Source organism: Pseudophryne corroboree, chromosome 6 (assembly GCF_028390025.1).
Source record: "Pseudophryne corroboree isolate aPseCor3 chromosome 6, aPseCor3.hap2, whole genome shotgun sequence".
NCBI lineage: Eukaryota > Metazoa > Chordata > Amphibia > Anura > Myobatrachidae > Pseudophryne > Pseudophryne corroboree.
Window position 1 is genome coordinate 80,863,453 of NC_086449.1, and position 25,806 is coordinate 80,889,258.

Sequence of the window (25,806 nt, forward strand, 5' to 3'; positions counted from 1 at the left end):
ATTTTCCATTTTGAATAAGTAGCTGTAGTTTTGCAAGGGTTAACCAGTCTTGGGCCACAAATTTGACACCTGAAATCAACAGAGGGTGGTCACTTACATATGTCCCACTTGTATTTTGCTTGGCCCAATGCGGTTTTGGGCATGAAATACACTGGCAAAGTGGGCACAAACACCATTTTATAAATTGCCATTTTGAATAAGTAGCTGTAGTTTTGCAAGGGTTAATTAGTCTTGGGCCACAAATTTGACCCCTGAAATCAACAGAGAGTGGTCACTTGCATGTGACCCACTTGTATTTTGCCTGGCCCAACGCTGTTTTGGGCATGAAATACACTGGCATAGTGGGCACACACACCATATTTTCCATTTTGAATAAGTAGCTGTAGTTTTGCAAGGGTTAACTAGTCTTGGGCCACAAATTTGACACCTGAAATCAACAGAGGGTGTTCAGTTACATATGACCCACTTGTATTTTGTTTGGCCCAACACTGTTTTGGGCATGAAATACACTGGCAAAGCGTGCACACACACCCTATTTTCCATTTTGAATTAGTAGCTGTAGTTTTGCAAGGGTTAACCAGTCTTGGGCCACAAATTTGACCCCTGAAATCAACAGAGAGTGGTCACTTGCATGTGACCCACTTGTATTTTGCCTGGCCCAACGCTGTTTTGGGCATGAAATACACTGGCATAGTGGGCACACACACCATATTTTCCATTTTGAATAAGTAGCTGTAGTTTTGCAAGGGTTAACCAGTCTTGGGCCACAAATTTGACACCTGAAATCAACAGAGGGTGGTCAGTTACATATGACCCACTTGTATTTTGCTTGGCCCAATGCGGTTTTGGGCATGAAATACACTGGCAAAGTGGGCACAAACACCATTTTATAAATTGCCATTTTGAATAAGTAGCTGTAGTTTTGCAAGGGTTAATTAGTCTTGGGCCACAAATTTGACCCCTGAAATCAACAGAGAGTGGTCACTTGCATGTGACCCACTTGTATTTTGCCTGGCCCAACGCTGTTTTGGGCATGAAATACACTGGCATAGTGGGCACACACACCATATTTTCCATTTTGAATAAGTAGCTGTAGTTTTACAAGGGTTAACCAGTCTTGGGCCACAAATTTGACACCTGAAATCAACAGAGGGTGGTCAGTTACATATGACCCACTTGTATTTTGCTTGGCCCAATGCGGTTTTGGGCATGAAGTACACTGGCAAAGTGGGCACAAACACCATTTTATAAATTGCCATTTTGAATAAGTAGCTGTAGTTTTGCAAGGGTTAATTAGTCTTGGGCCACAAATTTGACACCTGAAATCAACAAAGCGTAGTCACTTACATATGACCCACTTGTATTTTGCTTGGCCCAACGCTGTTTTGGGCATGAAATACACTGGCAAAGTGTGCCCACACACCATATTTTACCATTTTGAATAAGTAGCTATAGTTTTGCAAGAGTTAACTAGTCTTGGGACACAATTGTGAGACCTGCAATCAACAGAATGTGGTCACTTACATATCACCCACTTGTATTCTGCTTGGCCCAACATTGATTTGTGAATGAATTACGCTGGGAAAGTAGGCACAACCACCATATTATGATTTACCATTTTGAATATGTAGCTGTAGTTTTGCAAGGGTTAACTAGTCTTGGGCGACATATTTGATACCAGAAATCAAGGGTTAGATTAGCTCCTTATCGCACAGGGGAGTCATAGAGAGTCTATGTTGCGTTAAAGTTGTCTGAAGTCAGCTCTTATCCTTGCTTGAAGGAAGCTATACTCAGCAGGATTGGGGTGACGGGTCCCAGCAAAGCCCAAGAATATTATGAGTTGCAGCTGAACCCATCTGAGCCTCCAGTGGTCAAACTGGCATAATTGGCCAAACTGAGTAAAACCTGGTTACAGATAAAAACTCTTCTCAGTGGGTAGTGGAAGTGATGGCTCTAGACCAGGCTATACGGGTATCAGACCGTGGTGTAAAACACTGGGCCTTTGCAGGCTGACCCCAGACAATTGAGGAGCTAGCAGTGGTGATTGAGAGGTACCTGACCCTGGGAAATTTTAATAAAGCCAAGCAAGGGTTACAGCCAGTACATAAGCCCAATACCCAGATCCCCATTGTTAAACCAAACAGCCCGTCTCCAGTCATATGTTTTGATTGCAGAGAGCCCAGTCATGCACAGCGGTACATCCTAAAGCAGGGTGAGCTAGTGGATTGCAGCTCAGGGAAAACAGTACAACCTGTATTCAGTATGGCGCCTGGAATTATTTCCCCAGCTGAAACTACCATTTCATCTGATGGTACAGATTGAAGGCTGGGATATCTGGGCCTTGGTTGATACTGGCAATGAATTATCTATCATCTCTGCTAACCTGGTTCTTCCCGGGTCTGGCCAGGTTGTGCTTCTGGTAAAGATGCTATGTATACTTGGTGACATAGAAGAATGCCCATGAGTGCACCTGCCGGTGGTGATTAAAGTAAGACCAGTAAAAATGGTAGTCACAGTAGCTTCCAAACCTCTTTATCCACTAATCCTGGGCCAGGACTTCCCACTGTTGCAGGAGTTTGTTACCTGGCATGACATTGGCAGACAGACAAAGGTTAAGCTGTCGCAGGGGCCAAGATCTACTGGAAGCCAAGGTTGTATGACTGTAAACCCCTCTCTTGCCAGTGAGATTGAGACACATTAGTCCCCCATTTGCGAAAGAGTGTCTTTGCAGGACTTTAGGCGAGATCAACATAACGATGGCAACTTGTCTAATACTTTTTAAAATGTGGTAGTGGTAAATGGTAAGGTAAACTCTGCTTTACCACCTGGAGGTGTACCTTACTTTATGTGAAAAACATTTTTTTTTTACCTTGTAACTTATTTGCAAGGTAAAAGGGTAGACCAGTTGCTGATTCCCCGAAAACACGAGCAGCTGGTACTGAGGGCGGCTCACATGCATTTATGGGGTGGCCATTTAGGGGAGAGGAAAACTCTCCAGCTATGTTTCTCCTGGCCAGGCATTCATGCTGCAGTAAAAGAATATTGTCAGGAATGCCCAGTGTACTAAAAGAATGCACCCCAGACAGAATTTAGGGCGACCTTGGTTTTCCTGACTATAATTTCCATGCCTATTCAGCCAATTTTTATAGATCTGATAGGGCCAGTAGAAAAATCGGATCATGGGCATCAGTATATATTGGTGACGGTGGACTACTCCACCGGGTACCCGGAGGCCATACCACTATGTAACATGAAATCTAGCACTATTGTCCAGGAGTTCTTGATGCTGTATACCCGTCTAGGAATACCAATAGAGGTCCTGACCGACTAAGGTACCCCTTTTGTGTCTAAATTAATGAAATACCTGTGTCGCCTGTTAAAGGTGGATAGAATTACCATTTCGGTTTACCACCCGCAGACAGACGGCTTGGTTGAATGCTTTAACAGAACCCTTATGCAGATGATGAAAAGGGCAGTGTCACAGGAGAAGCGAGATTAGGACCTACTCTTACCTTAGCTAATGTTGGCAGTTTGAGAGGTACCCCAAGCCTCTTTTTTTATTATTATTATTATTATTATTCTTTATTTATATAGAGACTTTATATAGAGACTGTATGGGGTTTAGACCCTTCAAACTCCTCTATGGTAGACAACGCAGAGGGATACTAGATCTATTAAAAGATGGGTGGGAGCAGCAATTGTCCCAAGGGGATGCGGTTAAGATCCCGCCGGACGGAATCCCGGCGGTTGAAATACTGACGCCGGAACCCCGACCGGCACAATCCCGACATATTCTGCCTCCGTGGGTGTCCACGACACCCATAGAGGGAGAATATAAAAGTGTGCTGAGCATAGCAAAGCACCGTGCCTGCAGCGTGGCGAGCAAAGCGAGCCCACAATGGGCTGCGTTCTGCTCGCCACCCCTGTCGGGATTGTGTGGTCGAAATTCCGGCATCAGTATTTCGACCGCCGGGATCCCATCCTGCGGGATTTAGTACTGATCCCGTCCCAAGAGCCTAACATCGTTCAGTTTGTGTCCCAATTATATGGCTGTCTAAGGCAAATTGCGCCACTTCTGACCAAGCATATGGCAAGAGCTCAACAGGATCAAAAACGCAGTCATGGCGTTACTGCTGTCAACCGGACTCTCAATAGGGGCAACAAGGTACTGATACTTGTGTCTAGGTACGGCAGGAAGGTAGAAGGAAAGAGGTAAAAGTCTACCATGTGAATTTGTTGAAGCCTTGGAAAGTGCCAGTCATCCCTCTTTAGTGGCCATGAAAACCCCAGAATGTCAGGTGCCTACTGAAGTAACTGAGTCCTAGCCAGAAACAAGAAGTGGTAAACTTAGTAGCACAGTACCAGGTTGTGTTCTCTGCCCTCCTGGGGAAAACTCAAATCATACAGCATGACAATGTTACTCCACCCAGGGGGGTGATAAAACAAAGGCAATATTGTATATCTGAGGCCCAACAGGCAGCAGTAAAACGGGAACTGGAAGTGATGCGGCGCTTGGGGGTCACAGAGTAGTCAAACAGTGAATGGAATAATCCCATTTTTTTTTAGAGCCCAAGCTTTTTGGAGCTTTGAGATTCTGTAATGACTTCAGAAAGTTAAATAAAGTTCCTCGGTTTGATTCCTATCCTATGCCCCGGGTTTATGAACTTAGCAATAAGCCTGTATCTAACTACGCTAGATTTACTGAAGGGGTACTGGCAAATTCCTCTGATGGAAGCTGCCAAAGCAAAAACAGCCTTCTCTACCACAGTGGGTTTGTTCCAGTCGCACCTTCCAAAGGTGGATGCAGTGTTACAGTCTCTACAGGCACAAGGGTTCACAGCTAACCTGGAGAAGTGTGCCATCATATCTGTGGAGGCAAAGTATCTGGGGTATATTGTATGCCAAGGGTAAGTTAAACCTCAACCTGGCAAGGTGGAAGCAGTCTTCACATGGCCTAAGCTAAAATGTATGTCGCAACTCAGGATATTCTTTGGTCTGGTGGGCTATTATCGTAGGTTCAGGGGTGGAACTTGCAGCGGTGCAACCGGCAGGGCCCCTCCACGATGAAGGGGCCCACAGCCGGAGGCACTACAATGAGTGAGACTGACTCATTACATGCCACCTGCCGGCGCGCTGCAAGCCGCCGCTTCCCCTTAACAGAATGAGGCTGAGCTGCAGTCTGGCCAGAGGGGGAGGAGGATGCAGTGGAGGAGTCTGGAGAAGGAGAAGGGGCCATCTTCCCCTCTCATTCACGGGCAGCCCAGCTGTTTCTTTTTGCTACCGGAGCCGTAGCATCACGTGACCATGCGGCTAAACTGTAGAGTTAGTGCAGCAGCATTCCTTGTAAAGGCGGTAAGGCAGCTGTGTGTTTATTTATTTTTATTTTATTATACATTTTTCTAATTGTACATTTCATCCTGCAAACTCAGAATCGCGGACCTCGAAGAGGCGGAGCCTACATTGAGGGGGCGGAGATTGGGAGGTGGTGGTCTCTCTGCAAATAGTAATGGTGACTGTGCAGTGACATATAACATACAGCACAGCATAGAGTGACCCCACTAAGGCAGCCAGGCACAGGGTCATGTGTTGTCACCCAGGGTGCATGTGCTGCTGCTGGCTGCATGATGCATAGTGTGGACATCTGTCTCCATGGGCCTTGTGTATCCTTGTACAAAGGAATTGTCCCATTTTTATACAGTGAGAAGTCTTCTGAGTTTTTGTGGGAGTTGGATACAATTGGCCGACAGTTATCATATTGATATTCATTATGTCGACATAAAGAACTGTCAACAAACAGTCCCTTGTGATATAGCAGTTTCGTACTTTATACCGGTGACAGCAGTGCCTTTTTCTGGATCACATTGCATTGGCGATGTCTCAGCAGTGTTCTGGTGAGTATTTTCCCCATTATCCCTAATCCCTAAACCTTTCCCTAGTAGCTAACCTTAACATTTACCCCTCCCCACAGCCTAACCCTAGCCACCACCCCAGTGCCTCCCCCCTCCCCCCCAGCAGCCTAACCCTAAAACTTTACCGTAGTGCCTACTATATTGGCGTTATGTGTAAAAGAAGCTCTACTGTGTGGCGTAATGTGTATAAGGAGCTCTACTGTGTGGCTTAACCTGTATAAGGGGTATTACTGTGTGGTGTAACGTCTATAAGAAGCACCACTGTGTGGCGTAACGTGTATAAGGAGCACTATTGTGTGGCGTAAAGTGTATAAGGACCATTACAGTGTGTTGTAACGTGTATAAGGAGCTCTACTGTGTTGCGTAACATGTATAAGGAACAGTACTGGGTGGAGTAACGTGTATCAGGAGCACTACTGTGTGGTATAACGTATATTAAGATACTACTGTGTGGTATAACGTATATTAAGATACTACTGTGTGGCGTAACATGTATAAGAGGCACTACTGTGTGTTGTAATGTGTATAAGAACTACTGTGTGGCGTAACGTGTAGAAGGAGCTCTACTATGTGGCGTAATGCGTATAAGAAGCAGTACTGTGTGGCATAACGTGTTTCAGGAGCACTACTGTGTGGCGTAACGTGTAGAAGGAGCTCTACTATGTGGCGTAATGCGTATAAGAAGCAATACTGTGTGGCATAACGTGTTTCAGGAGCAGTACTGTGTAGCGTAATGTATATAAGGAGTACTACTGTTCAGTGTAATGTAATGTAAATCAGTGTAATGTAATGAGGTTGCACTACTGTGTGGCATAATTTGAATTGGTGGTACTATTGTGTGCCCACACCCCTTTTCAATGAGACCATGCCCTATTTTTTGACACACGTTTTGGATCTTGGGCGGGCTGGGGCAACGCATTTTGTTGCACCTCGGCCCACCATGGTCTTGTTCCGCCACTGCGTAGGTGCATGCGCGAATTTGCCACAGGGCAGCATCATTCACTGAATGTCTGAGGAAACAGTCCCCAGACAAGATCTAATCACAGATGTGCTAAATGTAGCACATCTACAATCATGTACTCTGACATGCGGGTGGATGCCCAGCACAGGGCTGGTCCGCCCTGCATGACTGGCCCTAGCCCCCCCCCATCCCCCTCGCACAGGTACAAAACCATTGCACGGTGTCGATGATTTTGTACCTGATGAGTAACTCCCTGCAAACGAAGCTCCTGCACGCTGGCAGTCCGCTACTCGCCACATCCCGGGTCGCAGAGTCTGTGTGTAACACCACGCAGCTGCCTCGGGCCACCCCCCAACGGTCCAGACAGGCCTCCGTTGTCCGGACCGTGGTTCTAAAGCCGGTGGCATGCCCCTTCCCACCACATGACCGCCTCTGCCTGTCAATCAGGCAGAGGCGATCGAAGCCCTGAGATGCTGATAGAATCTCACTGGGCTCCCGGATTGCGCACTCCACAAAGTAATTCAGACTGCGATCGCTGCTGCTGCAGTGATGGAGTCTGAATTACCCCCTAGGCCCGCAGAGACTACATTGCAGAATTTAAGAAAAGCTTTATGCGCAGAGACTGTATTGATAGGCTCCTGATTCCAGGTGTCAAATTTGTGGCCCAAGACTGGTTAACCCTTGCAAAACTACAGCTACTTATTCAAAATAGCAATTTATAAAATGGTGTTTATGCCCACTTTGCCAGTGTATTTCATGCCCAAAACAGCGTTGGGCCAAGCAAAATACAAGTGGGTGATATGTAAGTGACCACCCTCTGCTGATTTCAGGGGTCAAATTTGTGGCCCAAGACTCATTAACCCTTGCAAAACCACAGCTACTTATTCAAAATAGCAATTTATAAAATGGTGTTTATGCCCACTTTGCCAGTGTATTTCATGCCCAAAACAGCGTTGGGCCAAACAAAATACAAGTGGGTGATATGTAAGTGACCACCCTCTGCTGATTTCAGGGGTCAAATTTGTGGCCCAAGACTAGTTAACCCTTGCAAAACTACAGCTACTTATTCAAAATGGCAAAATATGCTGTGTGTGCCCACTTTGCCAGTGTATTTCATGCCCAAAACAGCGTTGGGCCAAACAAAATACAAGTGGGTGATATGTAAGTGACCACCCTCTGTTGATTTCATGTGTCAAATTTGTGGCCCAAGACTAGTTAACCCTTGCAAAACCACAGCTACTTATTCAAAATAGCAATTTATAAAATGGTGTTTGTGCCCACTATGCCAGTGTATTTCATGCCCAAAACAGCGTTGGGCCAAACAAAATACAAGTGGGTGATATGTAAGTGACCACCCTCTGCTGATTTCAGGGGTCAAATTTGTGGCCCAAGACTAGTTAACCCTTGCAAAACTACAGCTACTTATTCAAAATAGCAATTTATAAAATGGTGTTTATGCCCACTTTGCCAGTGTATTTCATGCCCAAAACAGCGTTGGGCCAAACAAAATACAAGTGGGTGATATGTAAGTGACCACCCTCTGCTGATTTCAGGGGTCAAATTTGTGGCCCAAGACTAGTTAACCCTTGCAAAACTACAGCTACTTATTCAAAATGGCAAAATATGGTGTGTGTGCCCACTTTGCCAGTGTATTTCATGCCCAAAACAGCGTTGGGCCAGGCAAAATACAAGTGGGTCACATGCAAGTGACCACTCTCTGTTGATTTCAGGTGTCAAATTTGTGTCCCAAGACTAGTTAACCCTTGCAAAACTACAGCTACTTATTCAAAATGGCAAAATATGCTGTGTGTGCCCACTTTGCCAGTGTATTTCATGCCCAAAACAGCGTTGGGCCAAACAAAATACAAGTGGGTGATATGTAAGTGACCACCCTCTGCTGATTTCATGTGTCAAATTTGTGGCCCAAGACTAGTTAACCCTTGCAAAACCACAGCTACTTATTCAAAATAGCAATTTATAAAATGGTGTTTATGCCCACTTTGCCAGTGTATTTCATGCCCAAAACAGCGTTGGGCCAAACAAAATACAAGTGGGTGATATGTAAGTGACCACCCTCTGCTGATTTCAGGGGTCAAATTTGTGGCCCAAGACTAGTTAACCCTTGCAAAACTACAGCTACTTATTCAAAATGGCAAAATATGGTGTGTGTGCCCACTTTGCCAGTGTATTTCATGCCCAAAACAGCATTGGGCCAGGCAAAATACAAGTGGGTCACATGCAAGTGACCACTCTCTGTTGATTTCAGGGGTAAAATTTGTGGCCCAAGACTAGTTAACCCTTGCAAAACTACAGCTACTTATTCAAAATAGCAATTTATAAAATGGTGTTTATGCCCACTTTGCCAGTGTATTTCATGCCCAAAACAGCATTGGGCCAAGCAAAATACAAGTGGGTGATATGTAAGTGACCACCCTCTGTTGATTTCAGGGGTAAAATTTGTGGCCCAAGACTAGTTAACCCTTGCAAAACTACAGCTACTTATTCAAAATGGCAAAATATGGTGTGTGTGCCCATTTTGCCAGTGTATTTCATGCCCAAAACAGCATTGGGTCAAGCAAAATACAAGTGGGTGATATGTAAGTGACCACCCTCTGTTGATTTCAGGGGTAAAATTTGTGGCCCAAAACTATTTAACCCTTGCAAAACTACAGCTACTTATTCAAAATATCAAAATATGGTGTGTGCCCACTTTGCCAGTGTATTTCATGCCCAAAACAGCGTTGGGCCAAACAAAATACAAATGAGTGATATGTAAGTGACCACCCTCTATTGATTTCAGGTGTCAAATTTGTGGCCCAAGACTAGTTAACCCTTGCAAAACTACAGCTACTTATTCAAAATGGCAAAATATGGTGTGTGTGCCCACTTTGCCAGTGTATTTCATGCCCAAAACAGCGTTGGGCCAAACAAAATACAAGTGGGTGATATGTAAGTGACCACCCTCTGCTGATTTCAGGGGTCAAATTTGTGGCCCAAGACTAGTTAACCCTTGCAAAACTACAGCTACTTATTCAAAATGGCAAAATATGGTGTGTGTGCCCACTTTGCCAGTGTATTTCATGCCCAAAACAGCATTGGGCCAGGCAAAATACAAGTGGGTCACATGCAAGTGACCACTCTCTGTTGATTTCAGGTGTCAAATTTGTGGCCCAAGACTAGTTAACCCTTGCAAAACTACAGCTACTTATTCAAAATAGCAATTTATAAAATGGTGTTTATGCCCACTTTGCCAGTGTATTTCATGCCCAAAACAGCATTGGGCCAAGCAAAATACAAGTGGGTGATATGTAAGTGACCACCCTCTGTTGATTTCAGGGGTAAAATTTGTGGCCCAAGACTAGTTAACCCTTGCAAAACTACAGCTACTTATTCAAAATGGCAAAATATGGTGTGTGTGCCCATTTTGCCAGTGTATTTCATGCCCAAAACAGCGTTGGGCCAAACAAAATACAAGTGGGTGATATGTAAGTGACCACCCTCTGCTGATTTCAGGGGTCAAATTTGTGGCCCAAGACTAGTTAACCCTTGCAAAACTACAGCTACTTATTCAAAATGGCAAAATATGCTGTGTGTGCCCACTTTGCCAGTGTATTTCATGCCCAAAAAAGCGTTGGGCCAAACAAAATACAAGTGGGTGATATGTAAGTGACCACCCTCTGCTGATTTCATGTGTCAAATTTGTGGCCCAAGACTAGTTAACCCTTGCAAAACCACAGCTACTTATTCAAAATAGCAATTTATAAAATGGTGTTTATGCCCACTTTGCCAGTGTATTTCATGCCCAAAACAGCGTTGGGCCAAACAAAATACAAGTGGGTGATATGTAAGTGACCACCCTCTGCTGATTTCAGGGGTCAAATTTGTGGCCCAAGACTAGTTAACCCTTGCAAAACTACAGCTACTTATTCAAAATGGCAAAATATGGTGTGTGTGCCCACTTTGCCAGTGTATTTCATGCCCAAAACAGCATTGGGCCAGGCAAAATACAAGTGGGTCACATGCAAGTGACCACTCTCTGTTGATTTCAGGTGTCAAATTTGTGGCCCAAGACTAGTTAACCCTTGCAAAACTACAGCTACTTATTCAAAATAGCAATTTATAAAATGGTGTTTATGCCCACTTTGCCAGTGTATTTCATGCCCAAAACAGCATTGGGCCAAGCAAAATACAAGTGGGTGATATGTAAGTGACCACCCTCTGTTGATTTCAGGGGTAAAATTTGTGGCCCAAGACTAGTTAACCCTTGCAAAACTACAGCTACTTATTCAAAATGGCAAAATATGGTGTGTGTGCCCATTTTGCCAGTGTATTTCATGCCCAAAACAGCGTTGGGCCAAACAAAATACAAGTGGGTGATATGTAAGTGACCACCCTCTGCTGATTTCAGGGGTCAAATTTGTGGCCCAAGACTAGTTAACCCTTGCAAAACTACAGCTACTTATTCAAAATGGCAAAATATGCTGTGTGTGCCCACTTTGCCAGTGTATTTCATGCCCAAAACAGCGTTAGGCCAAACAAAATACAAGTGGGTGATATGTAAGTGACCACCCTCTGCTGATTTCATGTGTCAAATTTGTGGCCCAAGACTAGTTAACCCTTGCAAAACCACAGCTACTTATTCAAAATAGCAATTTATAAAATGGTGTTTATGCCCACTTTGCCAGTGTATTTCATGCCCAAAACAGCGTTGGGCCAAACAAAATACAAGTGGGTGATATGTAAGTGACCACCCTCTGCTGATTTCAGGGGTCAAATTTGTGGCCCAAGACTAGTTAACCCTTGCAAAACTACAGCTACTTATTCAAAATGGCAAAATATGGTGTGTGTGCCCACTTTGCCAGTGTATTTCATGCCCAAAACAGCATTGGGCCAGGCAAAATACAAGTGGGTCACATGCAAGTGACCACTCTCTGTTGATTTCAGGGGTAAAATTTGTGGCCCAAGACTAGTTAACCCTTGCAAAACTACAGCTACTTATTCAAAATGGCAAAATATGGTGTGTGTGCCCACTTTGCCAGTGTATTGTATGCCCAAAACAGCGTTGGGCCAAGCAAAATACAAGTGGGTCATATGTAAGTGACCACCCTCTGTTGATTTCAAGGGTCAAATTTGTGGCCCAAGACTAGTTAACCCTTGCAAAACTACAGCTACTTATTCAAAATGGTAAAATATGGTGTGTGTGCCCACTTTGCCAGTGTATTTCATGCCCAAAACAGCGTTGGGCCAGGCAAAATACAACTGCGTCATATGTAAGTGACCACCCTCTGTTGTTTTTGGGGGTCAAATTTGTGGCCCAAGACTGGTTAACCCTTGCAAAACTACAGCTACTTATTCAAAATGGTAAAATATGGTGTGTGTGCCCACTTTGCCAGTGTACTGTATTTCATGCCCAAAACAGCGTTGGGCCAAGCAAAATACAACTGCGTCATATGTAAGTGACCACCCTCTGTTGATTTCAGGTGTCAGATTTGTGGCCCAAGACTGGTTAACCCTTGCAAAACTACAGCTACTTATTCAAAATGGTAAAATATGGTGTGTGTGCCCACTTTGCCAGTGTATTTCATGCCCAAAACAGCGTTGGGCCAGGCAAAATACAACTGCGTCATATGTAAGTGACCACCCTCTGTTGTTTTTGCGGGGCAAATTTGTGGCCCAAGACTAGTTAACCCTTGCAAAACTACAGCTACTTATTCAAAATGGCAAAATATGGTGTGTGTGCCCACTTTGCCAGTGTATTTCATGCCCAAAACAGCGTTGGGCCAAGCAAAATACAACTGCGTCATATGTAAGTGACCACCCTCTGTTGATTTCAGGTGTCAGATTTGTGGCCCAAGACTGGTTAACCCTTGAAAAACTACAGCTACTTATTCAAAATGGTAAAATATGGTGTGTGTGCCCACTTTGCCAGTGTATTTCATGCCCAAAACAGCGTTGGGCCAAGCAAAATACAACTGCGTCATATGTAAGTGACCACCCTCTGTTGTTTTTGGGGGTCAAATTTGTGGCCCAAGACTAGTTAACCCTTGCTAAACTACAGCTACTTATTCAAAATGGCAAAATATGGTGTGTGCCCACTTTGCCAGTATATTTCATGCTCAAAACAGCGTTGGGCCAGGCAAAATACAACTGCGTCATATATAAGTGACCACCCTCTGTTGTTTTTGGGGGTCAAATTTGTGGCCCAAGACTAGTTAACCCTTGCTAAACTACAGCTACTTATTCAAAATGGCAAAATATGGTGTGTGTGCCCACTTTGCCAGTATATTTCATGCCCAAAACAGCGTTGGGCCAAGCAAAATACAACTGCGTCACATGTAAGTGACCACCCTCTGTTGATTTCAGGTGTCAGATTTGTGGCCCAAGACTGGTTAATCCTTGCAAAACTACAGCTACTTATTCAAAATGGTAAAATATGGTGTGTGTGCCCACTTTGCCAGTGTATTTCATGCCCAAAACAGCGTTGGGCCAAACAAAATACAAGTGGGTGATATGTAAGTGACCACCCTCTGCTGATTTCAGGGGTCAAATTTGTGGCCCAAGACTAGTTAACCCTTGCAAAACTACAGCTACTTATTCAAAATGGCAAAATATGCTGTGTGTGCCCACTTTGCCAGTGTATTTCATGCCCAAAACAGCGTTGGGCCAAACAAAATACAAGTGGGTGATATGTAAGTGACCACCCTCTGCTGATTTCATGTGTCAAATTTGTGGCCCAAGACTAGTTAACCCTTGCAAAACCACAGCTACTTATTCAAAATAGCAATTTATAAAATGGTGTTTATGCCCACTTTGCCAGTGTATTTCATGCCCAAAACAGCATTGGGCCAAGCAAAATACAAGTGGGTGATATGTAAGTGACCACCCTCTGTTGATTTCAGGGGTAAAATTTGTGGCCCAAGACTAGTTAACCCTTGCAAAACTACAGCTACTTATTCAAAATGGCAAAATATGGTGTGTGTGCCCATTTTGCCAGTGTATTTCATACCCAAAACAGCGTTGGGCCAAACAAAATACAAGTGGGTGATATGTAAGTGACCACCCTCTGCTGATTTCAGGGGTCAAATTTGTGGCCCAAGACTAGTTAACCCTTGCAAAACTACAGCTACTTATTCAAAATGGCAAAATATGGTGTGTGTGCCCATTTTGCCAGTGTATTTCATGCCCAAAACAGCGTTGGGCCAAACAAAATACAAGTGGGTGATATGTAAGTGACCACCCTCTGCTGATTTCAGGGGTCAAATTTGTGGCCCAAGACTAGTTAACCCTTGCAAAACTACAGCTACTTATTCAAAATGGCAAAATATGGTGTGTGTGCCCACTTTGCCAGTGTATTTCATGCCCAAAACAGTGTTGGGCCAGGCAAAATACAAGTGGGTCACATGCAAGGGACCCTACTCTGTTGATTTCAGGTGTCAAATTTGTGACAGAAGACTCATTAACCCTTGCGAAACTGAATGATCTGAATAAGAAGCTGGAGTTCGAATAAGAAGTGAATAAGAAGCTGGAGCTTGAATAAGAAGTGAATAAGAAGCTGGCCGAATAAGAAGCTAACTTCAGCCTCGTCCAAAAAATGAATTATGTAACCTGGCTGCTTTCATCAAATTTGCATATAAGCTGAGCTGATTGGTAGAAGTAAGCATGTCCCCCTCCAATGATTGGTTTAAAGAAGAGCGGATACATTTTTCAAAAACCCCGCCGATAAGCTAAGATAGCTGTAAGAGATCATGGATTTCCTAGTGAATACTTAGTTTGTCCTTCATTAAAAAAAAAAAAACTTGTGTCCAACAGCTTAGAACTAATCAGCCACCGACAGTGTGTTGTGCCATCTTCGAAACAAAGGATCATGGCGGTACCTCTAGGACAAATCTACTCACGTCTCACCCACTGCAAGAATTCATAAACATGACACATTAGTAATGGCCAGCTTGGGCATAAGCTCACTAAAATACTGGCCCGGTCCTTTCCTCTCACTATTTACGACTTGCATCATCACTCCAAATAAAGACAGCAACCACTAGCGGTATGCCTAATGTGAGGGAACGATTAAGTACTAGGACCCGGCTTATAGTCAGAGTACAGCACTACACAGAGATGTTGGGTTACAGATCTTTCGTAGAAGAGATGGGCGGCCCTGAAAAGGGCCTTTGTGTGCGGGTGATGGTATTAGATGCGCCTCGGTGTTTAGCCTCCGAAGCCATACAGAGTGCGGCCCTGGCGCTTGAGAGCATAGACCACATCCATAGCGGTGACCGTCTTCCTCTTGGCGTGCTCGGTGTAGGTGACGGCGTCCCGGATCACGTTCTCCAGAAACACCTTCAGCACCCCGCGGGTCTCCTCGTAGATGAGGCCGGAGATACGCTTCACGCCTCCTCTCCGGGCAAGGCGGCGGATGGCAGGCTTGGTGATGCCCTGGATGTTGTCCCGCAGCACCTTCCTATGGCGCTTAGCGCCTCCTTTTCCGAGCCCCTTACCTCCTTTACCTCTTCCAGACATTATTCAATAGCTAAGCTAACAACACAGAAATATGAGGCAACCCATTTTCGGTTGCTCTTTATAAAGAGGTATGCGGACCTGATGGGTGACTGAGCACTTTGAGAGGTGGAGTCATGGCTATAATTAGATGTTAAAAAGTCACTGCCTTACCATCAGATTAGGGGCATAAGATGTATACGCAATATAATGTTACACTTATCTAAGATCTTTTTTTCCCATACAATTCCTGTACTTGGTACAACATAATATTCAACCTAAGATACAATGTAATATTATCCATACTTAGAGTCCCATTCCTATCAACGTCCCAACATGTGATATAAGGCTCATAACAGATGATATAGATGACGACTGAGAAATAGCAAATCAGAAAAAATGAAATATCATAAATATAGGACAGCATAAAGTATCATATATATATATATATATATATATATATATATATATAGGTCGACGCAGCACCTTGGCAAGCTTTACGTATGGGACAGACGTGAGTGCCGACCATTGGAGTTTATATATATATATATATATATATATATATATATATATATATATATATATATATTAGCACTACACTATAATTTATTTTCTATAATAGATTACTTTATTTAGCACACTGTTGTTCATAGACTTATTTTTATTGAAGTCAAAAATAAAAAAATAAACACATTTAGAATTTAACCGTTTTAATATCCATTATTATATATTGTCCAGATAAATAATAGGTATATAATAACAAGTGACTTGCACAACCTCATTGGGAATGGAGGATGAAAATTCAAAATGGACCAATGAGTCGAACAGATTTCGGCGGGACAAAACAAAATCACTCCAATGACATGCCGCTTCTGGCTGGTCAGTGTAACGTCTGTCCCGGGCTCGGTCTGAGTGTCCGCTCTGCGCTTCGGTCTCTCTTCTCCCTGTAATAATGAGCGCCGCTGATACTGCACTCAGCCAGTCCCGCTCCGGAACACTGCTGCTCAGCCACCCCCTGTATCTCTGTTACTATAGGGAGCACAGCTGGCACGTGTACCTAAGCCAGCATTGTATTGTGCGATCATAAAGATCCCCTTTCATTAAATGCAGCTAAACGGAACCTGATGCCTTATAATGGATTCGGTGCAATATACCTGCAGTGATACCGGAGATTGGATCCCGGTGTTACACGTGCAGTGATACAGTAACAATAGCATTCTACACAGGGCATCTTGAAAGACAAACAACCTTTTAGCAACTGTGTTTATAGGAGATTCAAAGTGATACGAACAACGGGACCAATTGCTACAATCTACTGATACTTTGTAACATTGGAATAAGATACAATAATTCTCTAGTTCTGCAGCAGCTACACGGGCAGTCACTGCTCTATGGATTGCTTTATGTAAGCACTAATGCTGACATCTGTAATATGATGACTATATGACCCCGCTTTAGTTTGGAAGTGAATATACAGTTCATGGAAGCGGAGATACAATAAGGCAGATTTGCAAGTAGCACATATAATACCCATGATAGTTTCAGCCCGATTAGAGAGGAGGTGGGTGGCTCTTAGAAGAGCCTTTGTGTTGATGTGGGTCAGAGAAGGGGGAGATTACTTGGCGCTGGTGTACTTGGTAACAGCCTTGGTGCCCTCGGACACGGCGTGCTTGGCCAGCTCTCCCGGCAGCAGCAGGCGTACGGCGGTCTGGATCTCCCGGGAGGTGATGGTCGAGCGCTTGTTGTAATGAGCCAGGCGAGAAGCTTCCCCAGCAATGCGCTCAAAGATGTCATTGACAAAGGAGTTCATGATGCCCATAGCCTTGGAGGAGATGCCGGTGTCAGGGTGCACCTGCTTCAGCACCTTGTAGACGTAAATGGCGTAACTCTCCTTCCTGCTCTTCCTACGCTTCTTCCCATCCTTCTTCTGGGTCTTGGTCACCGCTTTCTTAGGCGCCGGAGCAGACTTTGCTGGATCAGGCATTCTTTAGAATCTCTTCGATACAATGTAGAAAATCTGTGCGGTCATCTCCCACATCTGTTTTATTTATAGGCAGCTTATGCAAACGAGCCATCACCAATGCAAGCTACACTATTGGGTAGAAGTGTCATGTGACACTGGTAGGCATCGTAACCCCACTCTTCTTTTTGCGGATTGGTCTGTGGATGAAGTTGAGCTGCATTGGTTAGCTTGTAAGCAGACCAATCACAGAGCAAGCAGCATGTCGCTTCTGAGTATATATGTAAGAGGAGGGCGGTGTTTTAGAGACATTTCTCTCAGTGTTTTTGTTATAAGACTGGCTCTTTTATCTTGTTGAACCTCGCAAGCATGTCTGGAAGAGGGAAACAAGGCGGCAAGACCCGTGCTAAGGCAAAGACTCGCTCATCCCGGGCCGGTCTCCAGTTCCCAGTCGGTCGAGTTCACCGTCTGCTGAGGAAGGGAAACTATGCGGAGCGTGTGGGAGCCGGTGCCCCGGTGTATCTGGCCGCAGTACTGGAGTATTTGACGGCTGAGATTCTTGAGCTCGCCGGAAACGCCGCCCGCGACAACAAGAAGACCCGCATCATCCCCCGCCACCTGCAGCTGGCTGTGCGCAACGACGAAGAGCTCAACAAGCTGCTCGGTGGGGTGACCATCGCCCAGGGAGGCGTTCTGCCCAACATCCAGGCCGTGCTGCTGCCCAAGAAGACCGAGAGCCACAAACCAGCCAAGAGCAAGTGATTTCACTGCTAGATACTTGTCCCCGCAACACAAAGGCTCTTTTCAGAGCCACCCACCCTGACTCCAAAGAGCTGATTCATGATATGCTGTACATGTGGGAGTAATTAGCCCGCTGTTTAGTGGGAAAGGTGCGAGTATCGTACTTGGCGTTGTGCTTCTGACCCTTGCGTGTAACAAGCAGTAGAGCGCAGACATATAATAATGTAATTTCTATAATGTTCTTTCTTCAATAGGACTTATAGCGCTAAACAAATTAATACAATACAGCACAACCGTGGAGCGCAGGAAAGCTATGCAGGAGATACTAAATGGACATTTAGAGAGTGATGAGTCTACTACAGGGAAGTCTTGAGTGTGTATGAAAGATTCTAGAGCGGGGGCCTCTCGAGCTATGCGGGGATGTGAGTTCCATAGAATCGGAGCTGCACGGCTAAATGCTTGACCCCCAGATTCATTAAGGGAGGTACTAGATGTGTAGGGCAAGTTCCTCGGTAGATGACTCTATAAAGAGCCGCCTTACAGGCATTTACTTCCATAGAAAAGTGCTCATGGAGCCTTATTAAAACGTTCCCTTACACTTGATCAACTCTAACCCTTCATGGTGAAGACTAGTAGCCCCGTGCCCTGACTGCACGCTGAATTGAGGAGGCTCCCGCCACTGTTCCAGGGCAGCGGCAAGCTGGAAGGAAGGTGCGGGTAATTAAGGGATATGGGCCGTGAGCTTTGTGGCTACTAACTACGAGGAGCCTGGGCAGAGCTAAAGGAGGTGGTATCCGTCCAATTAAACACCATTGTGTAACTTATGCTTCAGCTGGTTTAGAAGGATTTGGTGGCTCTGAAAAGAGCCTTTGTGTTGCTGCGTGTATAGGAGTGCCGAGTATCTATGCCCTCTCCCCTCGGATTCTGCGGGCTAGCTGGATGTCTTTGGGCATGATGGTTACCCTCTTGGCGTGGATGGCGCACAGGTTGGTGTCCTCGAACAGCCCCACCAGATAAGCCTCACTGGCCTCTTGTAGGGCCATAACGGCAGAGCTCTGGAAGCGCAGGTCGGTCTTGAAGTCTTGGGCGATCTCACGCACCAATCGCTGGAAGGGCAGCTTGCGGATCAGCAGCTCGGTGGATTTCTGGTAGCGGCGGATCTCTCGGAGAGCAACAGTCCCGGGGCGGTAGCGGTGAGGCTTCTTCACGCCGCCGGTAGCTGGGGCGCTTTTCCGAGCAGCCTTGGTTGCCAGCTGCTTGCGGGGAGCTTTACCTCCGGTAGATTTGCGGGCGGTCTGCTTGGTCCTGGCCATCTCTCCTCACGAAACACGTGTAAAGGCAAAAAAAAAAAAAAAAAAAACGAAGACATAGAGAGAAGCCGCTAACCTCTCTATTTATGCACTGTGCTGCGCTGTCATTGGATGAGTTAAAGGCGCCTTTCATCCTGATTGGCTTAGGCATATGCATAGTACTTTTCAAAAAGCCCTCCAAGACTTTAAGGTTTCTCCCGGGTGCGGCAACAAAATCAGTCTCCATTAGAGGTTTTATCACGTTTCAGCCAGAAGGATTCCTGTATTCCGGGAAGTCTATGCTTGCATTCTAGCCAGGGGAGACAAACAACACACACACACACACACACACACACACACACACACACACACACACACACACACACACACACACACACACACACACACACACACACACACACACACACACACACACACACACACACACACACACACACACACACACACACACACACACACACACACACACACACACACACACACACACACACACACACACACACACACACACACACACACACACACACACACACCTAAAGAGTCTTGAAATAGAAACCTTATTACATACAGTACTGTGAATAGCTACCGTCGGCGGGAATAGTACGTATGGGGACAGATGTGCCTCACCAGCTGTGCTCTCTACTGTCCGGGAGATCACAGTATATATGTCTGCAGTAAAAACATCAGCGATTAATATGTCTGCTTACCAAGTAACATTCACAATACGATAGTCATTTGCATATTACAGCATTAAGAATACATTTATCTGGTAGATCTCAATTATCATATTATGAGAAGCTTTAGAACGGAGAATAATCAGATCTTCTGCCTGCATTGGGGACGATGTGATACTAATGTGAAACAGTAAGTAGTGTTACACTATTGTTACTATTCTATGAATACATCAGTAGATACTATCAATACCAAAGTATCAAATAAAACCACAAGCCAAATCTCATTAATCTGAGAAAGACAAAGTACAATACAGGGAGAACACAGGAGGACATTTGTCTAGATAGTGTAAGAGTTAGCAATGAATGGGCTATTGGTGGAAATAACAATCAGATACAGATGAATCAATTTTTCTTTTTGTATAGCTGAATTATTATAAATGCATATTTAATGAGTTAAGTTTCATTTCCCATTTATAAAAACAAACAAACAAACAAACAAAAAATAAGGGGTTGTTTGTTTAAGAATTGGCAAAAGGTGTATTTTTATTATGTTCAATCGAGTTTAAAACTCTTAGAGGGGATTATATTGTTATGAGCACAATGCACATTCAGTGACCTGAATGCATGGGAATTAAGAACAAAAATGTAATGTCATAATAATGACTCACTATGCTATGGTGCACTACAGACTACCAACAGTGATTGCTCCTCCTTTTATTCTATCTGTGTAGGGGTTGGGTGTGCTACTGTCCATTACTCCTCATGCAATTCTATACCTATTACTGAGATTTAGTTAGTACTAAGGGAAGAGAATATTATAAATTAATAATCCATACTAAGGCAGATGGTGATTGGTGATTACCTCCTAAATGGTGCCACCGTGCCAGGTGGGATGTTTAGGGTCTACTGGCTTACCTATTGGAACCCTTGCATGTGCTACCATCACTGGAGGACAGACGGCATTTATTTCTGAGAGCGGTGGGTAATTACATTTTAGTAAACTGTTGAGAAACCTTGTGCAATATTTTGGAAATGTTCACACGACCATTTCGATATTTCCACGCACTTTTACATCACTGGTGTAAAATAAAAAGAGTCAAAAGGATTACACCAGGCATGTCTAAACTGTGGCCCTCCAGCTGTTGTGAAACTACATATCCCAGTATGTCCTGACACAGTTTTGCTGTCAGAGAATGCTAAAGCTGTGTCAGGGCATGCTGGAAAGTGTAGTTTCTCAACAGCTGGAGGGCCGCAGTTTGGACATGCCTGGATTACACTGTACAATATGAGTAGAAATGAAACAAGCAAAACTGTTTAGGAACAGAAACTGGTTGTCTTGCTCCTTAAACTTTGCCAGCAAAATGGCCGCCATTGCCATGGTTAATAGAAATTGCTAGGCAACCGAAAATGGTTGTCATGCTTAATCTACTTGGCCTGCAAAATGGCCACTTTCTCCTGCAGGGTCCACAGGGTATCCACAGGATACATTGGGATATGGATGAGCGACAGCGGATCTTGCACCAATCGGTCAAAGCTTTCTGGGCTCCCAGTACGCAGTGGGCCCGTCTATATATCCCTGCCTCCTGGCTCAGGCAAATCAGTTTTTTGTTTGGTGCGGCAGGAGCCGGACCATGGTCTAAGGGCTGCAGGTTTTTGGCAGCCATAAGCTTTTTTACTTTATTTTTATAGTCTTACTATTTTTTTCTGAGTGATCTTTCTAAACAGCGTCTTATACGTACCTTAGAAAGAGTCGCTCCAACTACTCCCCGCCGGGTCGCGACAATGCTTACCCGTGAGTACAGTGCTGTTTCGGCGGGCGTCTGTGTCGGATAAAACTAGCAAGTCCAGCAGACGTTACCAGGCTGTGGCCGGAGCACGGGAGGAAGGTAAGGCATCGGTGCCGCTTAGAGGGGGAACATGGACACAGCCGCACTCTTTTGGGGGAAACTACCAAACAGTCGCTGACGCGGCTGCCACCGAGAGTGCACAAGTGCTAGGCCTTAGGGATCAAAGGCTCCAGGAGTAGCATGAGGCTGCGATCCCTAGGGTTGAGATCAGCAGTGTGGAGACGGACGCACCCCTGGCCGCCCCTCCCCCCGATTCACGACCAGTTTCCTCCGAGTCTCCTGCCATAAACTGAAGCAGCTGTGTGACTGGTGCATCAGTGTTCACTTGGCAATCTGTGTTCACTATAGGTTCACGGAGCGGCGGTGTACACTTATAGCATATGGATCCACTCGTATTTATCGATTCTGGAAGCGGGGTAAGTCTCCCTGTATCCCGCTCTCCTGAGTGGGGGCTATAAAACACTAAGTGGGTCATTCAGACCTGATCGCATGCTGCAGTTATTTGCAGCCGTGCGATCGGGTCTGAACAGCGCATGTGTGGGGGCCGCAATGCGCAAGCGCGTTGCTGGCCGGCGATGTCCATCACTGGGCAGCGACAAAAATAATAAAGAAAGCATTCGCAGCAGCAAACACAAGAAGATTGACAGGAAGAGGCCGTCCGGGGGTGTCAACTCACCGTTTTCTGGGAGTGTCGAGGAAAACGCATGCGTGTCCGGCCGTTTCCATGGAGGGATCCTGACATCAGCTCCAGCAAGGATCATTGCAGCGGGTGAGCAAGTCCTGAGCTGTGCAGAGACTGCACAAACTTTTTGTTTGTGCAGCTCTCTGCACAAGCGTTTGCAGCCATACACAGCAATCCCACCTCCCCTGTGGGTGGCGATTACCTGGTCGTAGCAGTGCAAAAAATAGCCTGCATGCAACCATGTCTGAATTAGGCCCTAAGTCTCTATCTACCTTTTGAGTACAAATAGTTGGATAAGGGCATAATGCATATGAGTTTGATAATATTACTGTGGTTTCTTTTGCTATGCGTCTGAATACAGTTAAAGCATTTTTATAAAGTAATGCAGTAATATGTTTCTCCTACATACGTGAACTGTATCTGTAGTTGAATATGTGGTCATATTGCTTATTATACTAATGTATAATCTGTGACTGACTGTTAGTGTGATTGCTGACTTTGCTATAAATTCTGTCAGTTTTCTCTGTTTACTCCGATCCTCAATGCTGGTGCTAAACAGGGTAGGGTCGGATTGTATGTCACTTTAACACATTTAAAAGTGATTACAGTCACAACTTGTGTATTACACTGTGAAATTGTCTGATTATTTATCATGTCTTAGAGCAGAAAAGGTGAGGAAAACACACTCACATCAGCACCAACACTCATATCATGTTTGTCATGTAAAGCTGGGTTAACATCTCAGGATCTGGTTCAAGATGGGTTGTGTGCAAACTGTAGTAGATGTCACCAAGGTCTCTTGAAATATTCAAGGCAGATGCAGGTGTAAGTTGATCCACCATGGGCTGTGTTTGCACAGGACATTATCCAGTATAGCTGAGTGGATAATTCCAACTTCTGTACCGGTGATAGGTTACACTATTATATGTGCAGCACAGGGGAAGCGGTAGCCTCTCAAGAGAAACAGGATGAAAAGCCAGTGGTAAGTAAATCATTTAGACACAAAACAACATCTTCAGAGTCTACACATGTTTCAGATGAGGACTCATCAGAGGACGAAGACTCATTACACTCTGGTTCTGAATATGAGGATGAGGAAGAAGGTCTCAGCTCAGTGGACATATCTGAGTTGATTACTGCAATGAAATCCATTTTATCCTTAGAAGAATCAACATATACTGTGTTAAAATCCAAGGCACCTTTATTTAAACGTCCCAAAACAGGTAAGACTGAGTTTCCTGGATCAGAACAGCTGACGGAAATTATGGAAGAGGCTTGGGTTATGCCCAGTAAGAAATGTAGAATTCCTAGGAAATGGAATTCCAATTACCCTTTTCTGACTGAGGACTGTTTAAAGAGGGAGGTAGCCCCTAAAGTAGATATGCATGTGATTCGCTTAGTGCAAAAATCTACATTACTTCTGCCTTCAACATCAATAAATGATGTCACGGATAGGAGAGTAGATGGTTTGCTAAAAAACAACAACATTTTTTTCCCTGTCTGGGGCAATCATTAGACCAGCCATGGCCTCAGCCTGGATGGCTTAAGCAGTGGCTGTCTGGCCAGATGCATTGGTAGGGGAAATTTCAACGACATCCAGAGAACAAAAATCCCATGTGACACATATCAAACAGGCTGCAATATTCTTGGAAGAAGCAGCCTTAGATATGGGTACTATTGCCTCTCAAACATCAGCCTCAAAATTAGCCGCTCACCGAGCAGTTTAGCTACGCACCTGGAAAGCTGATTCAGAATACAAAAAAGTTTTGGAGTCATTACCTTTTACTGGAGACATTCTCTTTGGTAAAGAGTTAACCAGTATTTTGGAGTCAGAAGCAGACTACAAGAAAGTTATGTTTCCTTCTACTTACAAATTTAAGCCTAATATTCCAGCTTTTCGTCCCTTTCCGTCTCAAGGAGAAGCAAAAGGAAAGGGTGATAGCAAACAGTCCCAGAATATCAGGTCTAGTAATACTAAAAAGCATTGGGCAACCAGAGGAACGGCTTCTAAAACAGAAGATAAGCCATCAGCCTGATGGTGCGGGCCTCCACCTGGGGGACCCCAGGGTGGGAGGCCGACTTATTCATTTTGCACAAATCTGGCAGCAGTCTACCACAGATGCCTGGGTGCAAGAAGCGGTGTCTCCCAGTTATGTGTTTTCTTTCAGGAAAAACCCTCCTCAAAGGTTTTTTTTTTTGTACCAGCCTGTCTTTGGTAGAAACGAGGGCCAGGGTTTTGCAAGAGGCAGTTCAGAAATTGCTTCAGTCAGGAGTAATCATTTCTGTTCCTCCTGCACAACAAGGACAGGGTTTCTACTCCAACCTTTTAGTCCAGAAGCTGAACTAGTCGTTCCAGCTCACACTCAATCTAAAAATGCTGAACAAATACATTTGGGTACCTCGGTTTCATATGGAGACCTTACGTAACATCATTTTGGCTATGGAACCATGGGATTTTATGGTATCCCTGGATATACAGGATCCTTACCTGCATGTTCCTATAGCTCTGTCCCATCAGCGCTATCTCAGATTCGCTATCCTCCAACAGCATTTTCAGATTCAGGCTCTGCCATTTGGTCTGGCCACAGCCCCCAGAGTATTCACCAAAAATGTGGTGATTATGGTAGCTTATCTCCGCCAGCAGGGGATAAGAATATTTCCATACCTCAACGATCTTTTAATCCTGTCACAGTCTCAGGTATTGCTTCTGTGTCATCTGCAACATACAATAGAGTGTCTGCAGAAGCACGTTTGGCTCATAGATTGGGCAAAATCATATTTCGTTCCGTCATAACGGATGACTCATTTGGGGCTGTATTGGATTTGAGCCTTCAGAGAGTAATTTTACTTCTGAGCAAAATAACCAAACTTCAGTAAAGGATCCAGGAGCTTCTACACAGTCAAAGAGTATAAATTCTCGCAGCAATGTGTGTGATGTGTCTAATGGTGTCAATTTTCAACATGGTAGAGTATGCTCAGTTCCATTCAAGACCTCTGCAACATCGGATCCTTACCAAGTGGAATGGGGTTCATCAGACAATAAAAAATAAGAATTTACTTACCGATAATTCTATTTCTCGTAGTCCGTAGTGGATGCTGGGGACTCCGTCAGGACCATGGGGAATAGCGGGCTCCGCAGGAGACAGGGCACATCTAAAAAGCTTTTTAGGTCACATGGTGTGTACTGGCTCCTCCCCCTATGACCCTCCTCCAAGCCTCAGTTAGGTACTGT

At 44.7% G+C, this 25,806-nt stretch overlaps 4 protein-coding genes across 4 annotated transcripts; 1 reads left to right on the plus strand and 3 right to left on the minus strand.

Annotated features, from left to right (window-relative positions):
* Positions 1 to 15,012: 15,012 nt before the first annotated feature.
* Positions 15,013 to 15,392, minus strand: LOC134936326 (histone H4). The gene has a single exon (XM_063931336.1). It carries the CDS (start codon positions 15,382 to 15,384, stop codon positions 15,073 to 15,075), a length of 312 nt encoding a protein of 103 aa, XP_063787406.1. The 5' UTR covers positions 15,385 to 15,392; the 3' UTR covers positions 15,013 to 15,072.
* A 1,583-nt stretch (positions 15,393 to 16,975) lies between these two features.
* Positions 16,976 to 17,344, minus strand: LOC134934303 (histone H2B 1.1-like). The gene has a single exon (XM_063929766.1). The coding sequence runs from the start codon at positions 17,342 to 17,344 to the stop codon at positions 16,976 to 16,978; it is 369 nt and encodes a 122-aa protein (XP_063785836.1).
* A 298-nt stretch (positions 17,345 to 17,642) lies between these two features.
* LOC134936308 (histone H2A type 1-like) lies at positions 17,643 to 18,137 on the plus strand. The gene has a single exon (XM_063931321.1). It carries the CDS (start codon positions 17,690 to 17,692, stop codon positions 18,080 to 18,082), a length of 393 nt encoding a protein of 130 aa, XP_063787391.1. The 5' UTR covers positions 17,643 to 17,689; the 3' UTR covers positions 18,083 to 18,137.
* A 725-nt stretch (positions 18,138 to 18,862) lies between these two features.
* LOC134936292 (histone H3) lies at positions 18,863 to 19,389 on the minus strand. Its single transcript, XM_063931307.1, has one exon. The coding sequence runs from the start codon at positions 19,372 to 19,374 to the stop codon at positions 18,964 to 18,966; it is 411 nt and encodes a 136-aa protein (XP_063787377.1). The 5' UTR covers positions 19,375 to 19,389; the 3' UTR covers positions 18,863 to 18,963.
* Positions 19,390 to 25,806: the final 6,417 nt, after the last annotated feature.

Excerpts from the sequence above, each read along its gene's own strand:
- LOC134936292 (XM_063931307.1), bottom strand. The coding sequence starts at position 19,374 with ATGGCCAGGACCAAGCAGACCGCCCGCAAATCTACCGGAGGTAAAGCT.
- LOC134936326 (XM_063931336.1), bottom strand. The coding sequence starts at position 15,384 with ATGTCTGGAAGAGGTAAAGGAGGTAAGGGGCTCGGAAAAGGAGGCGCT.
- LOC134934303 (XM_063929766.1), bottom strand. The coding sequence starts at position 17,344 with ATGCCTGATCCAGCAAAGTCTGCTCCGGCGCCTAAGAAAGCGGTGACC.
- LOC134936308 (XM_063931321.1), top strand. The coding sequence starts at position 17,690 with ATGTCTGGAAGAGGGAAACAAGGCGGCAAGACCCGTGCTAAGGCAAAG.